Raw genomic sequence first — 12,831 nt, 5'->3', positions numbered from 1 at the left:
TAGGCTCTGGTGACCCGACCAGGGGGTGAACTCCGGGTCCCACAGCGGTCCCCACCTCCGCAGCGGTAGCCCTAAATCCAAGGAGCCTGAGGTCCCCGTGGCCCCCAGCGCTGGCTCAGGAGAGAGCCCTACGCTCTGCTGCTTCCAGAGGGGTCACGTTCACCCCCTCGAGCGGGCAGGGGCGACTCTCCACACGTGCCTGGCGGTGTGTGACTTTGAGTCAATGGCCGGCCATGTGAAAGGGTGCACAGCGACCCTGGGAGGGGGGCGCCCCTGGGCGCACGGCCCCTCCTCCCGAGATCCCCCCACCCCGCGCTCCTCGCCGCCAGCCCCCCCACACTCGCGGCAGGCGGGCCACACCTACCCAGCCCCGCCCGGCGGCCAAGTCCACAGCGACCGGAGGGCGGGAGCCAGCTGCGTCGCCCCCACCCCGCCCAGCCTTCACCTTGCCGGAATTGGCTGGCGACTCCGGGCTGGGGGTTTGGAGCGTCTTTATGGTTTTTGAAGGCTTTTTTCCCTGCCGACCACATCCCCGCCCCCTGCGCGCGTCCCCCGCCCCCAGCACATATACCCTGCACACACACAGACACACCGACACAGACACACAGACACACACTCGCGCCCGGCGCGCACAGACAGCGCCCGGCTCCCGCCCTCCAGCGCGCTCGGCCCCTCGCCACCCGCCCGCCGCACACGCAGCCACCCCGCGCCCCGCGCCCGCCTCCGAGCCCCCCGCTGCCCATGGAGAAAGTGGCCGGCGACATGGAGAGCGAGCGCCGGGGGAGCGAGGAGCTGTCCGAGGCGGAGAGGAAGGCGGTGCAGGCGACGTGGGCCCGGCTCTATGCCAACTGCGAGGACGTGGGGGTGGCCATCCTGGTGAGGTAGGTGTCGCCCCGGCCGGCCGGGCCGCGGGAGGGAACGCGGCCGCGGCTCGGACGCGGGCGAGCTCGGCTGGTCCGAGCACCAGCGCCGCCTCCCCAGCTGGGCCAGGGCCGGTGGGGCGCCTGGGGCGGGTGAGGCGGCAGAGCCCCTTCTGGTCCCTGGGCGTGGGGCTCCCCAGGAACGAGGAAACCAACGCAGAAGGAGGGCGCCTCTCTTCTCCTCTCCAGGGCCCCCCAACTCCTGCCCAGCCAACCATCCCAGCCGAAGCCAGCCACAGAGCCACGATCCATACACTCCAGCTGGGGGGTCTCAGAGCTTCCCGGTTTCGTGATGGGATTACTGAGTTTCAGCCAAGAAGGGAGTGGGGTGTGTTTGTAGCAGTCAAGGGAGTAGCCCCCTCCTCCCAGGACACTCAGAAAGACAGAGGTCCAGCAGAGGTGGGAGGCATGGGCCCCCCTTGGGCCCCAGGTCGTGTGCCATTTAACACCCTGTTAACCTGAAAGGGGTGGGTGGTCAGGGAGCCTCGGGCCAGGCACAGGCGAGTGGAAAAGCCCCCAGGCCCCCCGAGGGATCACCTTGCTGAGTTAGATGAAGGGAGACAAGCCCCATCCCAAAACCCCCACCCCAAAGGAAAGACGGTGTCAAGCTGGGGGTTATTCAGATGCCCCAGTCCCCCCAGGGACCAAGAACCCCTGCTGTCAGGCTGTTTGCACAGCTACACAGCCACACAGCCACGTACACACCCCATTCCCATAGACTTAATGTCACTGAGACCCACAAGCTAGTCCCCGAGAAAGCTGCACACCAGTGCCTTCTGCCCACATGGCTGGCCGCTGGGTACAGGCGGAGAGGCCCCCACCCATGGTCCCCTGACCGCCTGTCCTTGGAAGGGGGTGGCAGATCTGGGGCAACACCGCACCATCTGCAAACAGGGAAGAGACTCACTCAGGTAAATGTAAATGCCTGTCCGTGTCCCAGCTGACTTCAGCTCCTCTTGCTCCGGGTCACTCTCTCTGCCTCCCCCAGCCCAAACCCTTCCAGCTCCGTGTCCGACTTGGAATCACTTCTAAGGGAGCTGGGGCCAAAGTAATTAGGAGGAGTGTGGAGGAGGGGGAACTGTCTGGGCAACCTAGGTGAGCTTGGGGGTGGGAGTGAGAGGGTACTCAGGTCCTGGAGCCTCCAGACACCAAAGTGGCAGTGAGCATGTGCCAGTATCCCCACATACAGCAGGGAGCAGATGATACCCCACACTGTATCTGTGGAGAGATGCCATGGGGCTGTGCCAGCCCTCGCCCTCTGTCCCCATCCCCGGCATGCCCTGTCGGGCACACAGGTCACCCAGACGTTACAAAGCAGGGACTTCAGAGTGACCAGGCCAACGGACCTCAGTCATCGATCCCAAAGGTGGCTACTGGGACATGTAGAGGCCCTGCCCAAGATGCCTCCCGTGGGGCATCATGGAACTCCCAGAGTGGGGGACAGGCAGAGGGGCTGCACGCAGGGGGTGGGGCTGGTTCTGGATCTCGACCCCTGGCTCCTGGAGAGGTCTCCTTCTAGACCCCCTGCGTGTGCTCCCTCTCCTGACTCTAAGAGCATAGCCAGCCTGGGCTGGGGGCTGAGTACCAACATGCTCAGAGGCCCCTCATTTACCCCAGAGGTCAGGAAGAGAGGTGGAATGGGCTGCTGAAAACCACCTCCCAAACACACACACACACACACACACACCCTTCACCTGACTCCCCCAACACACACACACACACACACCCTTCACCTGACTCCCCCCCACACACACACCCTTCACCTGCCCCCACGCCATGCTCCCCCCTCTCCTAGCTCCTGCCCAGTGGCAAGGTGTCTACATGGGTTGGGGGGTAGAGGGGTTTGCTGAGACCAAGATCCATAAACTTGTGGTGGGACAGGGGAACATCTCCCCATCCCCAGTCTTGTGTCCCATCCCCAGTCTTGTGTCCCATCCCCAGTCTTGTGTCCCATCCTCAGTCTTGTTTCCCATCCCCAGTCTTGTGTCCCATCCCCAGTCTTGTGTCCCATCCCCAGTCTTGCCACTCCTCCCTCCTCGCCCTCACACCCAAGAACAGGTCCTGAGACAGACACACCCTCCCGGGAGCCCCCTCACTGCCCACTGGGCCTGACCACACGCCCATACCGGAGGAGTTGGCAACCCAAAGGTGGGGGTGGTGGAGGTGGAGGTGTTGGCAGTGAGTTGGAGCCGAGCCCCCACACCTCCACTCCCTGCCTGGGTGGAGGCCCTTCCCAGTAGTAACCGACACCTTCCCCCTCACACTCCGGCAAGCCTATTTCAGGCTCTCTTTGGAAACCCAGAAGTCTCAGGGAGCTGAGAAACTCCCCAGACTGGCATCTCCCCACAGCACAGCCAGGGCTTGCGGGGGGGGGGGTGTCTGTAGGGGGTGCCCAGGGCAGGTATGGAGGTGCAAGAGAGAGGAGGAGCCAAGCACAGAACCCCTGCCTCCTGGGCAGTGGTTCCTCCAATTCAGGAGTTGAGCCGGCTGTGGAAGAGGGGATCCCCCTCCTTGCCAACTCCAGGTGGTTCTGCTGTCTCCTGCTTCGCTGAAGGTGGTGCCAGCTTCCTGAGCCATAGGTGACGATGAAGACAGTGCTACCCCGAGAAGGGTATTGTGAGGACTAATGCGATCATACTGTTCACACTCAATGTTCCTTGTTCCCTGAAGCCGCCTTCGTGCCCCAGTGGGTACAGTGCTCAGCTGCCAAGAGAAAGGCGGTCTGCGGGTCCCCGGCTGGCCCGCGGGAGAGAGGTGTGGCAGTAGGCTTTCCCAGAGATGTGGTGTTGGGCGCTGTGGAGTCGGTTCCAAGCCACAGCGACTCTGGGTACCACAAGACTCTGCCCGGTCCTCTGCCAGCCTCACGAGTGTCCCCTTGCTTGAGCCCTTTGGGGCCGCCCGTACTGATGTCCAGCCTTGGAGCCCCACTGGGCCAGCTCTACTCTGTCCTGTGGGGTCGCTGAGAGCCAGAATGGACCTAGCAGCAGCGCGTGCTATGCTTCCCGGGTGGCACAATGGTTGAGCAGCTTGGCTGCCGGCGGAAAGACTGGCAGCCGAATCCACCCAGGGTGCCCCAGAAGAAAGGTCTGGCAACCCACTCCAGGACACTGCGCCGTCCACAGCCCTAGGGAGAGCACAAGAACCAACTCCACACCATCAGCTCCGACTCACAAGGGCCCCACAGGACAGGCCAGAACTGCCCTCTGTACAGGAGTAGAGCGCCCAACGCAGCCAGGGCTCCTCCCGGGCACCTGGCGGTAGATTGTTTCCGTACCAGTAAGATGGGTCTGAGGGAGTCAGTTGGGCTGCGAACCATCAAGTCAGCAGTTAGAACCCCCCACCCGTTCCTCGGCGGAAAGGCGAGGCTTTCTACTTGCCCAAGGTTCAGAGTCTGGGAGCCCCACCGGGCCCGTCCTAGCCTGTGAGTGCTACAGGGTTGCCATGAGTCAGCATGGACTTGGTGGCGGGGAGCGTAGTTTTGGAAGGTGGCGCTGAGTCTGGCTAAGTGTAGCCATTCGGTGACGTCACGTGGAGACGCCCTGCCGACAGAACCCCTTGGAAGGGAGACACCTCCCCAGGCTGAGGGCCTCATGTGAGTCCCAGTGGGGGGCGCTTCTCCAGAGACCTGCAGGTGTGTTCTCAGGTGGAGCAGTCTGGGCTCCCCTCTCCCTTGCAGCCAGGCAGGTTGTGAAGGAGTGGCCCAAGGTCTCTGTGTGGCTCAACCCTGCTGGTGGTAGCTCTATTTCCCCCCTCAAAGAACCAGAACCGGGGCCTCATGCGCTCTCTGCCTCACCTGCGGCTCCCAGGGCCCTGACTCTCGGGTCACCAGGGGACACAGAGGCCTTCCGAGGCTTTCTGTGTGTTTCCTGAGGACCCAGTGAAGTGGTCCCTGCATGTACCTTGTGTGAGGACACCCTATGTCACTGAGGGTGGGGGCCGTGAGGCCCAGGCTCTGCTGTGGGGTTGTGGTGGCCAGTCTGAGACACACAGGGAAGGAGCCGGCAGGTCACCTGAGAGGAACAGATGGATTTGAGGGGAAGCAGTTGGCCAGCCTGGGCAGGGACAGGGAGAGGCAAGTCCTGGAGGCCAGAGAGATAGCACATTCCATCATGCTTTGTCCGCAAGAAGAAGGCTGGCGTGCGTGAGGTCTTGCTAGCAGCGAGCAGAGCCGGTGGCTCCCTTTCGGGAGCGCAGAGCAGGGACGTGCGCTGGAGGAGAGGCCTGGGCCAGTTTGGAAGGGGCCTGGAATTTCAGATTGAATTTTGATTTTGGCAGATAATGGGGAGCCATCGAATGTCCTGGAGCAGGAGGAGCAGCCTCCCCAAAGTGGTTTGTTAAGGGCATGGAGGTGAAGTGAGTTACACGAGAGAGGGAGCCCTGCTGGTCCTGCGGGTTAAGTGCTGAGCTGCTGACCACGAGGTCGGCTTTATGGAGCCGCTAGATCCTTGCAGGGACATGCTTCAACCACCTGCTCTTGTGAAGACAAGATACCCCCCCCCACCCTACGGGGCAGTTCTGCTCTGTCCTGCAGGGTCACTATGAGCCGGAATGCAGTCATCGGCTGTGGGTGTGGGGTTCTTTGTGGGAAGGGAGAGGCCAGCGCCGGCAGACCTGATGGCTGCTCTAAGTTCACCATCTCGCTGGGGAGGGAAGGCACACAAGCAGATAGAAATCAACTGTTGTTGTTTGGTGCCTTCAAATCGGTTCCAAACCATAGTGACCCCATGCGAACTGCACAAAATCCTGCCCGCTCCTGTGCCGTCCTCACGGTGCCTGAGCCCACTGCTGCAGCCAGTGTCTGCCCATCTCATCAAACGTCTTCCTTTTTGCTGCCCCTTACTTTACGATCTCCTTCTCCAGGGACTGGTCTCTCCGGACCACATGTCCAAAGTATGTAAGACGAAGTCTCCCTACCTCGCCTCTAAGGAGCACTCATGGACTTCAATGAGCCAGTCAATCCATATTTCCCTCAGGCAGAGGGGAGCAGGCTGAAGAGCAGAGAGGTGGGGAGCTGGGTCTCCTCGCTTCCCCTCATCCACTGGGCCACCTTAGCCAAGCGCCTGGGACCTTTCCCTGTGAATAAAGAGTCGTGTGACTTTCCCATGATTGGGGCTCCCCGGTGTCCAGCGTCAGACTGCTAACCGCCAGGTCAGTGGTTCAAAACCCACCGACTGGCTGTTCCCATAGAGTTTGTCCCTGAAACCTTCCCTGCGGGGTTGCTGAGAGTTGGAACTGTGTCTGGTTTTCATGGTTTGCTGCATCAGCACCAGGCTAAGGAGGGTTTCTCACTTAACCACATCAATCATGGCTCCCGAGACAGGAACAGAGATGCCCCTTTGGGGGTGGAGGTGGAAACAGAGGCTCAGAAAAGCGAATGAACTTGTCCGAGGCTGCACTGGCCTCTCTCTGTGTCCACATCCTCCCGCTGGGCAGTCTGTGACCGCAGCAGGTCTTGAAGGATAAGGAGACCAGAGGCCAGGTGGGACGGCCTGAGAGAGGAGGGTGGGCACCTGAGCCGGTTCAGGGGGCCCAAGTGTCTGGGACTCCGCAGAGCTGTGTGTCGATTGGTTTGGCCGGCGCGTGACTTCGACCCTGCGTTCCAGGAGCATTGATGGATGGCAGGGAGGACCGTTGTTGGGGTCGGGGAGGCTGTCCGGCTGGGCCACCACCATGATGCTGGCCCCCATGGGGTGGGGTGCCTGGCAGCCCCCTGCTTCAGCGCCCGCGTTCCCCGGCCAGGTTCTTCGTGAACTTCCCGTCGGCCAAGCAGTACTTCAGTCAATTCAAGCACATGGAGGAGCCCCTGGAGATGGAGCGCAGTCCCCAGCTCCGGAAGCACGCCTGCCGGGTCATGGGGGCCCTCAACACGGTGGTGGAGAACCTGCATGACCCAGACAAGGTGTCCTCCGTGCTGGCCCTGGTGGGCAAAGCCCACGCCCTCAAGCACAAGGTGGAGCCTGTGTACTTCAAGGTAGGCCCCTGCGCGGGTGTGTGCGAACACGCACACTCGCATGCCCGGCTCTGCTTTAGCCGTGGCTCTGATGGGGGATGGGGGTGGCAGGATGGGGAACTATGGCTAGGCTGAAGCCCCCAGACTCTGTACCCTGAAAGAGCCCCTTGGCCAGAGGCGGTGGGGTAGTGGTGTGCTGGGAGTCCACGCCCAAGCACTCACTGCCCATTCCCCGCCCCTTTTTCCCCCAGATCCTCTCTGGGGTCATCCTGGAGGTGGTCTCTGAGGAGTTTGCCAACGACTTCCCACCGGAGACGCAGAGAGCCTGGGCCAAGCTGCGTGGGCTCATCTACAGCCACGTGACCGCCGCCTACACGGAAGTGGGCTGGCTTCAGCAGGTCCCCAACGCCACCATGTGAGGAGGGCAGCCCGGAGGGGAGGCTGAGTGCCTGGGCAGGAGTGGGATGGAGGGGGAAGCCAGGCTCAGGGTTGGATGCGCTTCAGAGTAGGTGAAATGGGAAAGGCCAGGGAGGCGGCTTCCGGGACTCTCCAGCCACGTTGTCTGGGCAGAGCGCCCCAAGACCACAGCCTCAGGGCAGAGCCACCAGTGGCTCTGCACCAGCCCAGGCCGGCTCCGGTCACTTCCTCCCTGGCTCCCCATCACATGGGGCTGTGTGCTCATCCAAGGCTGACCAGTGGCCAAGGACGGGGGCCAGGAGGCATCACGCGGTAGTGGCGTGCATGTGCACACATGGGCTTGTGTAGAGGTCACTCGCTCACTCACACACTAGCAGGGGGTGTCCACTTCTGGGCGCCAGGAGGGTGACTAGATTCAGAAAGCCTGCTGATCCAGAGCCTGAGTAGGTGGGGGGTCGGGAAGGGAGCCAACCCCTACCCCCACTGCCTGCCATGGCGGCTGGGAACACTCAGCCTCCCCCGGCCCCCAAGGGGCGGCCCGTTCTGGGAGTGAATGGAGGGGGCAGGAGCCGGGAACAGAGGGGCGGAGGCGGGAATGGGAACCAGGGGTCAGCCAGCAGCCCAGGACATACACTGACGCTCCAGAAACATTCCCAGCAGTTTCCCATGGAAAAGGCCGAGGCCCTGCGCTGGCCCCCAGAGCCCCCCAACTGCCTGGACACAGGCCTTGGGACCATCCCCTGGGGGAGGTCCTCTAAGGTCAGCCTGGGCGGCCAGACCTCCCACCCTTCCTGCTGCTGACCACACCACCCCTGACAGCACCCCCACCTCCAGGAGGGGGCCTCCGGAAAGGCTGGCTGTGACCGGACCAGCTCCAGATGTGTGCAGCTGGTCCCAGTCAACCCCAAGCAGGGGGGACAGGAGGCAGGCAGGAGATTTCCTTGCCTGAGGGGGACCCACAGGGCCTGAGGGACTAAGGAAAGCAACAGGGGGGCAGGGGGGTGCCTTAGAGGAGAGGGATCTGCCCCCCTGCACCCCCCCCTCCAAGCTCAGCGACCAGAGATGGGTTTGTTTACAGGCAGGAGATAGGGCTTCCTGCAGAGACAGAAGTGGGCTCTTTACAGAGGCCCAGGAGGACAGCGGAGGGTGTGGACTTCACAGAGCTGGCCTGGCCAGGCCCCCGTGAATCAGAAACACATGGAGATGTTTTCCGACACGACTCCCATCCTGCCCCCAACCCCCCTGCCGGACCCCAGGGACTCAGATCCCGCCAAGCCCCAAACATTCAGAAACCGCCTAAATCTCCTATGGCGCCCCCGCTGCCTGTCTCTGCTGCTCCCGGAAGGAGGGAGGGAGGCCATGCTGGGTGCTGGCGGGGCCCTAGCCACCTCAGGCACCCCTCTGGAGCTGCTACTCCACTCTTAGGTGTGCCCCAACCTTCAGTGTCGGTCTCCTATGACCCAAGTGTGGGCCCTCAAGAAGGTGTGTCTCCTGGTCCCCTGGCCTGGCCTGCAGACCCACACCCTACCGGGATCCCAATGGGTGGGATGGGGTTAAGAGCAGGCTTCTAGAAGGCTCCATCCATCTGCTGTTATCAGGGTGGCTACAGGGGCCAGGCGCCACTGTTTACTGCCCTGTCTCTGTCTGAGGGTGTGAGCAGACCTGTGGGTGGAAGGATGGGGAGGTCACAGAGAGGAGGGGATGGTGATAACCACAGGGGTTCGAGCCTGGGGGGCTTTTAAATGAAGTGTGCCAGCCTCACCTTCAGAAGAGGCTGCCTAGGTGGAATCTGGGGTGTGGCAGCTGTGCCCTGTAGGTGCCAGGAACCACCGAGAGTCCCCACAGAGTTGGGGTTGGGGCCTGCGGTGGGTGGCAGGGACGCCTGCCCAAGTCCTGTGACTCGCTCAGGCTCCACAAACAACCATGGATGCTACCCGACTGACTGAGGCAGCTGGGCCCAGGGGGAGGGGGTGCGTCTGCCACTCCCAGCGTCGGCTCATCTGGAAATTGGGGTGAAGGGTCACTTAGAGATTGCTCATGGGCACACAAATGGAACTCTGGAGACTGCTCTGGTTGGAGCGCAGGGGTTCCGGGCACAGAGCCCTCCGGGAAGCGGGCAGGCAGACGGGCCAGCAGAGCAGGGAGGTCAGGGCTGTCATGTGACCCGTTTTCTTGGCACTTGCAGGATCTGCCCATCGATTCTCAGAGGAGGGCAAGGGTCATAAGAGCTGGGGGCCCGGACAGCCTCCCGTGGCTGGAGGGGGTCTGGGACGTGTCCCTGGTGGGCTTGCTCTCCGCTGCCTGGTGCTGGGCCTCCGGCAGAGTGTCCTGGGGTCCTGGCCCGAGTCCACCCTCAGTAGTTTCCAGGTCACCTTGTAACCCATCCTCTCCGTCTCTCTTTATCTTGTCCACAGCCCACCGGCCACAGTGCCCTCCTCAGGGCCGTAGGACCCCAGCCCACCTCCCACCCTCCCTGGCAGCACCTTGAGCAGAAGGCCGAGTTCTGAAGACCCTCCTTGACCCCCTGGGTGCCAAGGACACTGGAGGGACCCCTAACTCTACTTCCCGAAGGAGGCCTCCGCCACGGCTGCAGTGCCAAGAGCTGCCAGCGGGTGGCGCCAGATGCCCAGATGCTGATCCTGGCAGGCGGCCTGTGGGGTGGGGGGGCCCATCCTAGCCGAGCTGGGCCCACCCTTCTTAGCTTTTCTATTTACTGTTAGAGAGAGGCCTAGCTGGGCGGCTGGTGGGGAGCAGGTGCAGGTCTAGAAGCCGATCCAGGAATCACCCAGCCCCGAGTCTGTCCATCTGTCCATCCGTTGGCCCAACCAGCATGCAAGCCTCAATATCAACTCTCTAGCATTTCCTGGACACACATCTACCATATATACAGGTATATTCTATATATAATCTCTCTATATAAATATATAATATATATATATCAAACAAAAACCCAAGCTGGCTGCCCTTGCACCATTCCAGCTCGCAGGGCAGCATAGAGCTAGCTGCCCCTCTGCCATTTTGACGGAAGCCGACAGCCACGGCGTTCTCCCAAGGAGAGGCCTGGAGGTTCGCCGCTGAGCGCTTTAACCACTGCCCTGCCCCCTGACATACACAGACACACGTACCTATCTGTAACGTTCAGCTTTGGGGCCTCAGCTCTGGCCGAGAACAAAGGCAAGGGGGTCCCACATCCATCGGCACAGAGTAGATCTGGTCCTGTCCCGGCAGGGTCAGAGGGTTGGAGTGAGTCCATTAGCTTATAAAGCCCAGCTCAGCTTGTTCTATCTGGCCCCAGCTCCCCGCATTCCTAAGGACCCTGGCCCCAAAAGGATCTGGTTTACCTACTGGCCCTGCCATGGGCAAGTGCAGACAGAGGGCCAGAGAGGGGTTCTAAGCAGGATTGCTGAGCTGGGGTGGAGGGTTCCAGGAAGACACCTTCAAGGTCAGGCAGGCCAGCTTTTCCCGCTGAGACAGGCAGGGGGAGGGGCCGATGGGGCAGGAGCTTAGAGGGAGGCCCAGAGGACTTCCCTTCCGCCTGGAGGGAGGCAGTCGGTCCTGTGCACCCATCTGAATCAGCCTGGCTGAGGACCTACCCCGTGTGTCCCTGGGTCACATATGTCGTCTGCAGGCTGTGTTGCTGCGGTGGCTTCCGTGTCTGTGTCACCTGTCTCTCCTAGCTGTCCGTGTCCTCCTCTTGTACCTTCTGATGTCTGTGAGCAGACCCAGCCCTGCATTAAACCGCCGTCCTTCCTGTCTCTGCAGTCTCTCGGTCTTCCACCCCTGCCGCTCGCCTGGCTCCGCTCCTTGGTCCGAGGCTCTGGCTTTTTCTTGAAGAGCCCGCGACCAGGGGAACCCCTCCTTATCTGTGTCTCAGCCTCCTCGGCTGGCCGTAAGCCTCTCTCTCTGAGTTGGGGCTGACGATGCTCTGGGATGGCATTGTGCCTGCTTAGTCAGAGACACGGGGCTAGAGACTAGAGGCTGGGGTTTGGGAGCTCCCAGAGGGTCAGGTAGGAGAGGAGAAGCGACGGAGACTCTGAGAAGGGATGTTCAGAGGGACTCCGCTGGCCCTAGGGCTTAATAATTCTGCCATCAGTTGCCGAGTCAATGCCAGATAGGGGGGCCCGCGGGTGCAGAGAGCCCTAGGGTGCTCAAGGCTGTGGTCTTTCAGAAGCAGGCCTATCTTCCAAAGCCCCTCTGGTTGGCTTGATCCCCCGGGCTTTTGTGCCACCTGAATACTCCAGGATTGAGCCAAGGATCAGCTTGGTTCTTCTGGATCTGAGCTGGGGGCTTCCACTCAGGCAAGCCAGCCCTGCTGCTCAAGCACAAGTAGAGACCCAGCACCCATTCGCCCCAACACCTCTCTCAGCTCCCAGTGCCCAGATCCCTTCCCAAGCCCTGGGCTCCCACCCAGGAGGGGAGCAACAGTTAGCAGGAGTCTGAGAAGGAGCCAGGAGGTCACCACCCCAGGGAGGGGGGGGGCGTGTGCTGTGGGAGAAGCAGGAAGCAGTCTCTTCCCCGGAAAGGCTCCCAGCCTGCGAAGCTGGAGCTGAGCGGAGGCCCAGAGACGGCGAGTTCTGGAAGGCAGGCTGTACCTTCTCTCCGGGCCTGGCACCAAGGTGCCCCAGAGATGCCCAAAGACTAAATCAATCCAACTCCTCGAAAGCAAGGGTCGAACCAGGTCAGACAGGAGCTGCGGAGCCCGAGGAGCAGGCGCCCAGAGCAGGCCCGCTGAGACAGAGCTGGCTCAGGGTCACACTCAGACTTGGGCGCAGCTGCCAACCACTCTGAGTCTCAGCCACCCTCCTGTCCATTAAGGGGGAAGAAGCAGAGCCTTCTGTGTCACCCCTGTTTACACCGTTAAAACTTGCGGCCGCCGAGGACTCCCCAGTTGAACTTGACTCAGAGGACCCCCACGGAAAGGGACAGCTGCCTGAGACCACTGCATGTCCCAAGCTGTCAGTTCATTTGTTTGACAGGTTTATTGGCATATAATTCAAGTATCGCACGGTTCGATCATTCAGTCCCATCTGGAAGAGTTGTACAGTCATCACCGCATTCCGTGTGAGCACATTTTCTTCATTCTTGTCCGTATCGTTATCAACTCTCTATTCTGCCCCCCTCCCCACCATACCCCCAAGGAACCACTAATCCAGTTACTGTCCCTATAGGTTTACCTATCCTGGGTTTCCTATAGAGAAAAACCTGAAAAAACAAACAAAAACTAACAAGAAGACACAAGTAAAAAGAGATAAAAGCGTCAATCAAAAAGAAAGCAGAAAATGTGAAAAACTAGATCTCCTACGGGAGATCGAGCGATCGGATGCTGAATGTCCACATGACCGCATCCCCACAGCCCCAACCCCGCCGGGCTGTTCTGTGGACTGCAATCCCCAGCCAATCAGTTAGCAGTCCAGCGTCTCGCTGGTGCTCCATCTAAAACCACATCAGTCCTAGCTGGAGCGGATGTGTGGGGAGGGGGGGGACAAGGGGGGGAGGACAAGGACAGGGAAATGTTGGCTACACAGAACACAGGATGTTTTCTGG

The 12,831-nt window shown here is 61.2% G+C and overlaps 1 protein-coding gene across 1 annotated transcript; it reads left to right on the top strand.

The window, feature by feature from the left end:
- Nucleotides 1-439: 439 nt before the first annotated feature.
- Nucleotides 440-11,042, top strand: CYGB (cytoglobin). The gene is made up of 4 exons (XM_075562263.1): nt 440-881; nt 6,660-6,891; nt 7,122-7,285; nt 9,702-11,042. Exons 1-4 carry the CDS (start codon nt 742-744, stop codon nt 9,733-9,735), a joined length of 570 nt encoding a protein of 189 aa, XP_075418378.1. The 5' UTR covers nt 440-741; the 3' UTR covers nt 9,736-11,042.
- The last annotated feature ends 1,789 nt before the right edge of the window (nt 11,043-12,831 follow it).

Source organism: Tenrec ecaudatus, chromosome 10, assembly GCF_050624435.1.
Source record: "Tenrec ecaudatus isolate mTenEca1 chromosome 10, mTenEca1.hap1, whole genome shotgun sequence".
Lineage (NCBI taxonomy): Eukaryota > Metazoa > Chordata > Mammalia > Afrosoricida > Tenrecidae > Tenrec > Tenrec ecaudatus.
The sequence above is the reverse complement of the archived record's forward strand: the minus strand, read 5'-3'. Positions and strand labels throughout refer to the sequence as shown.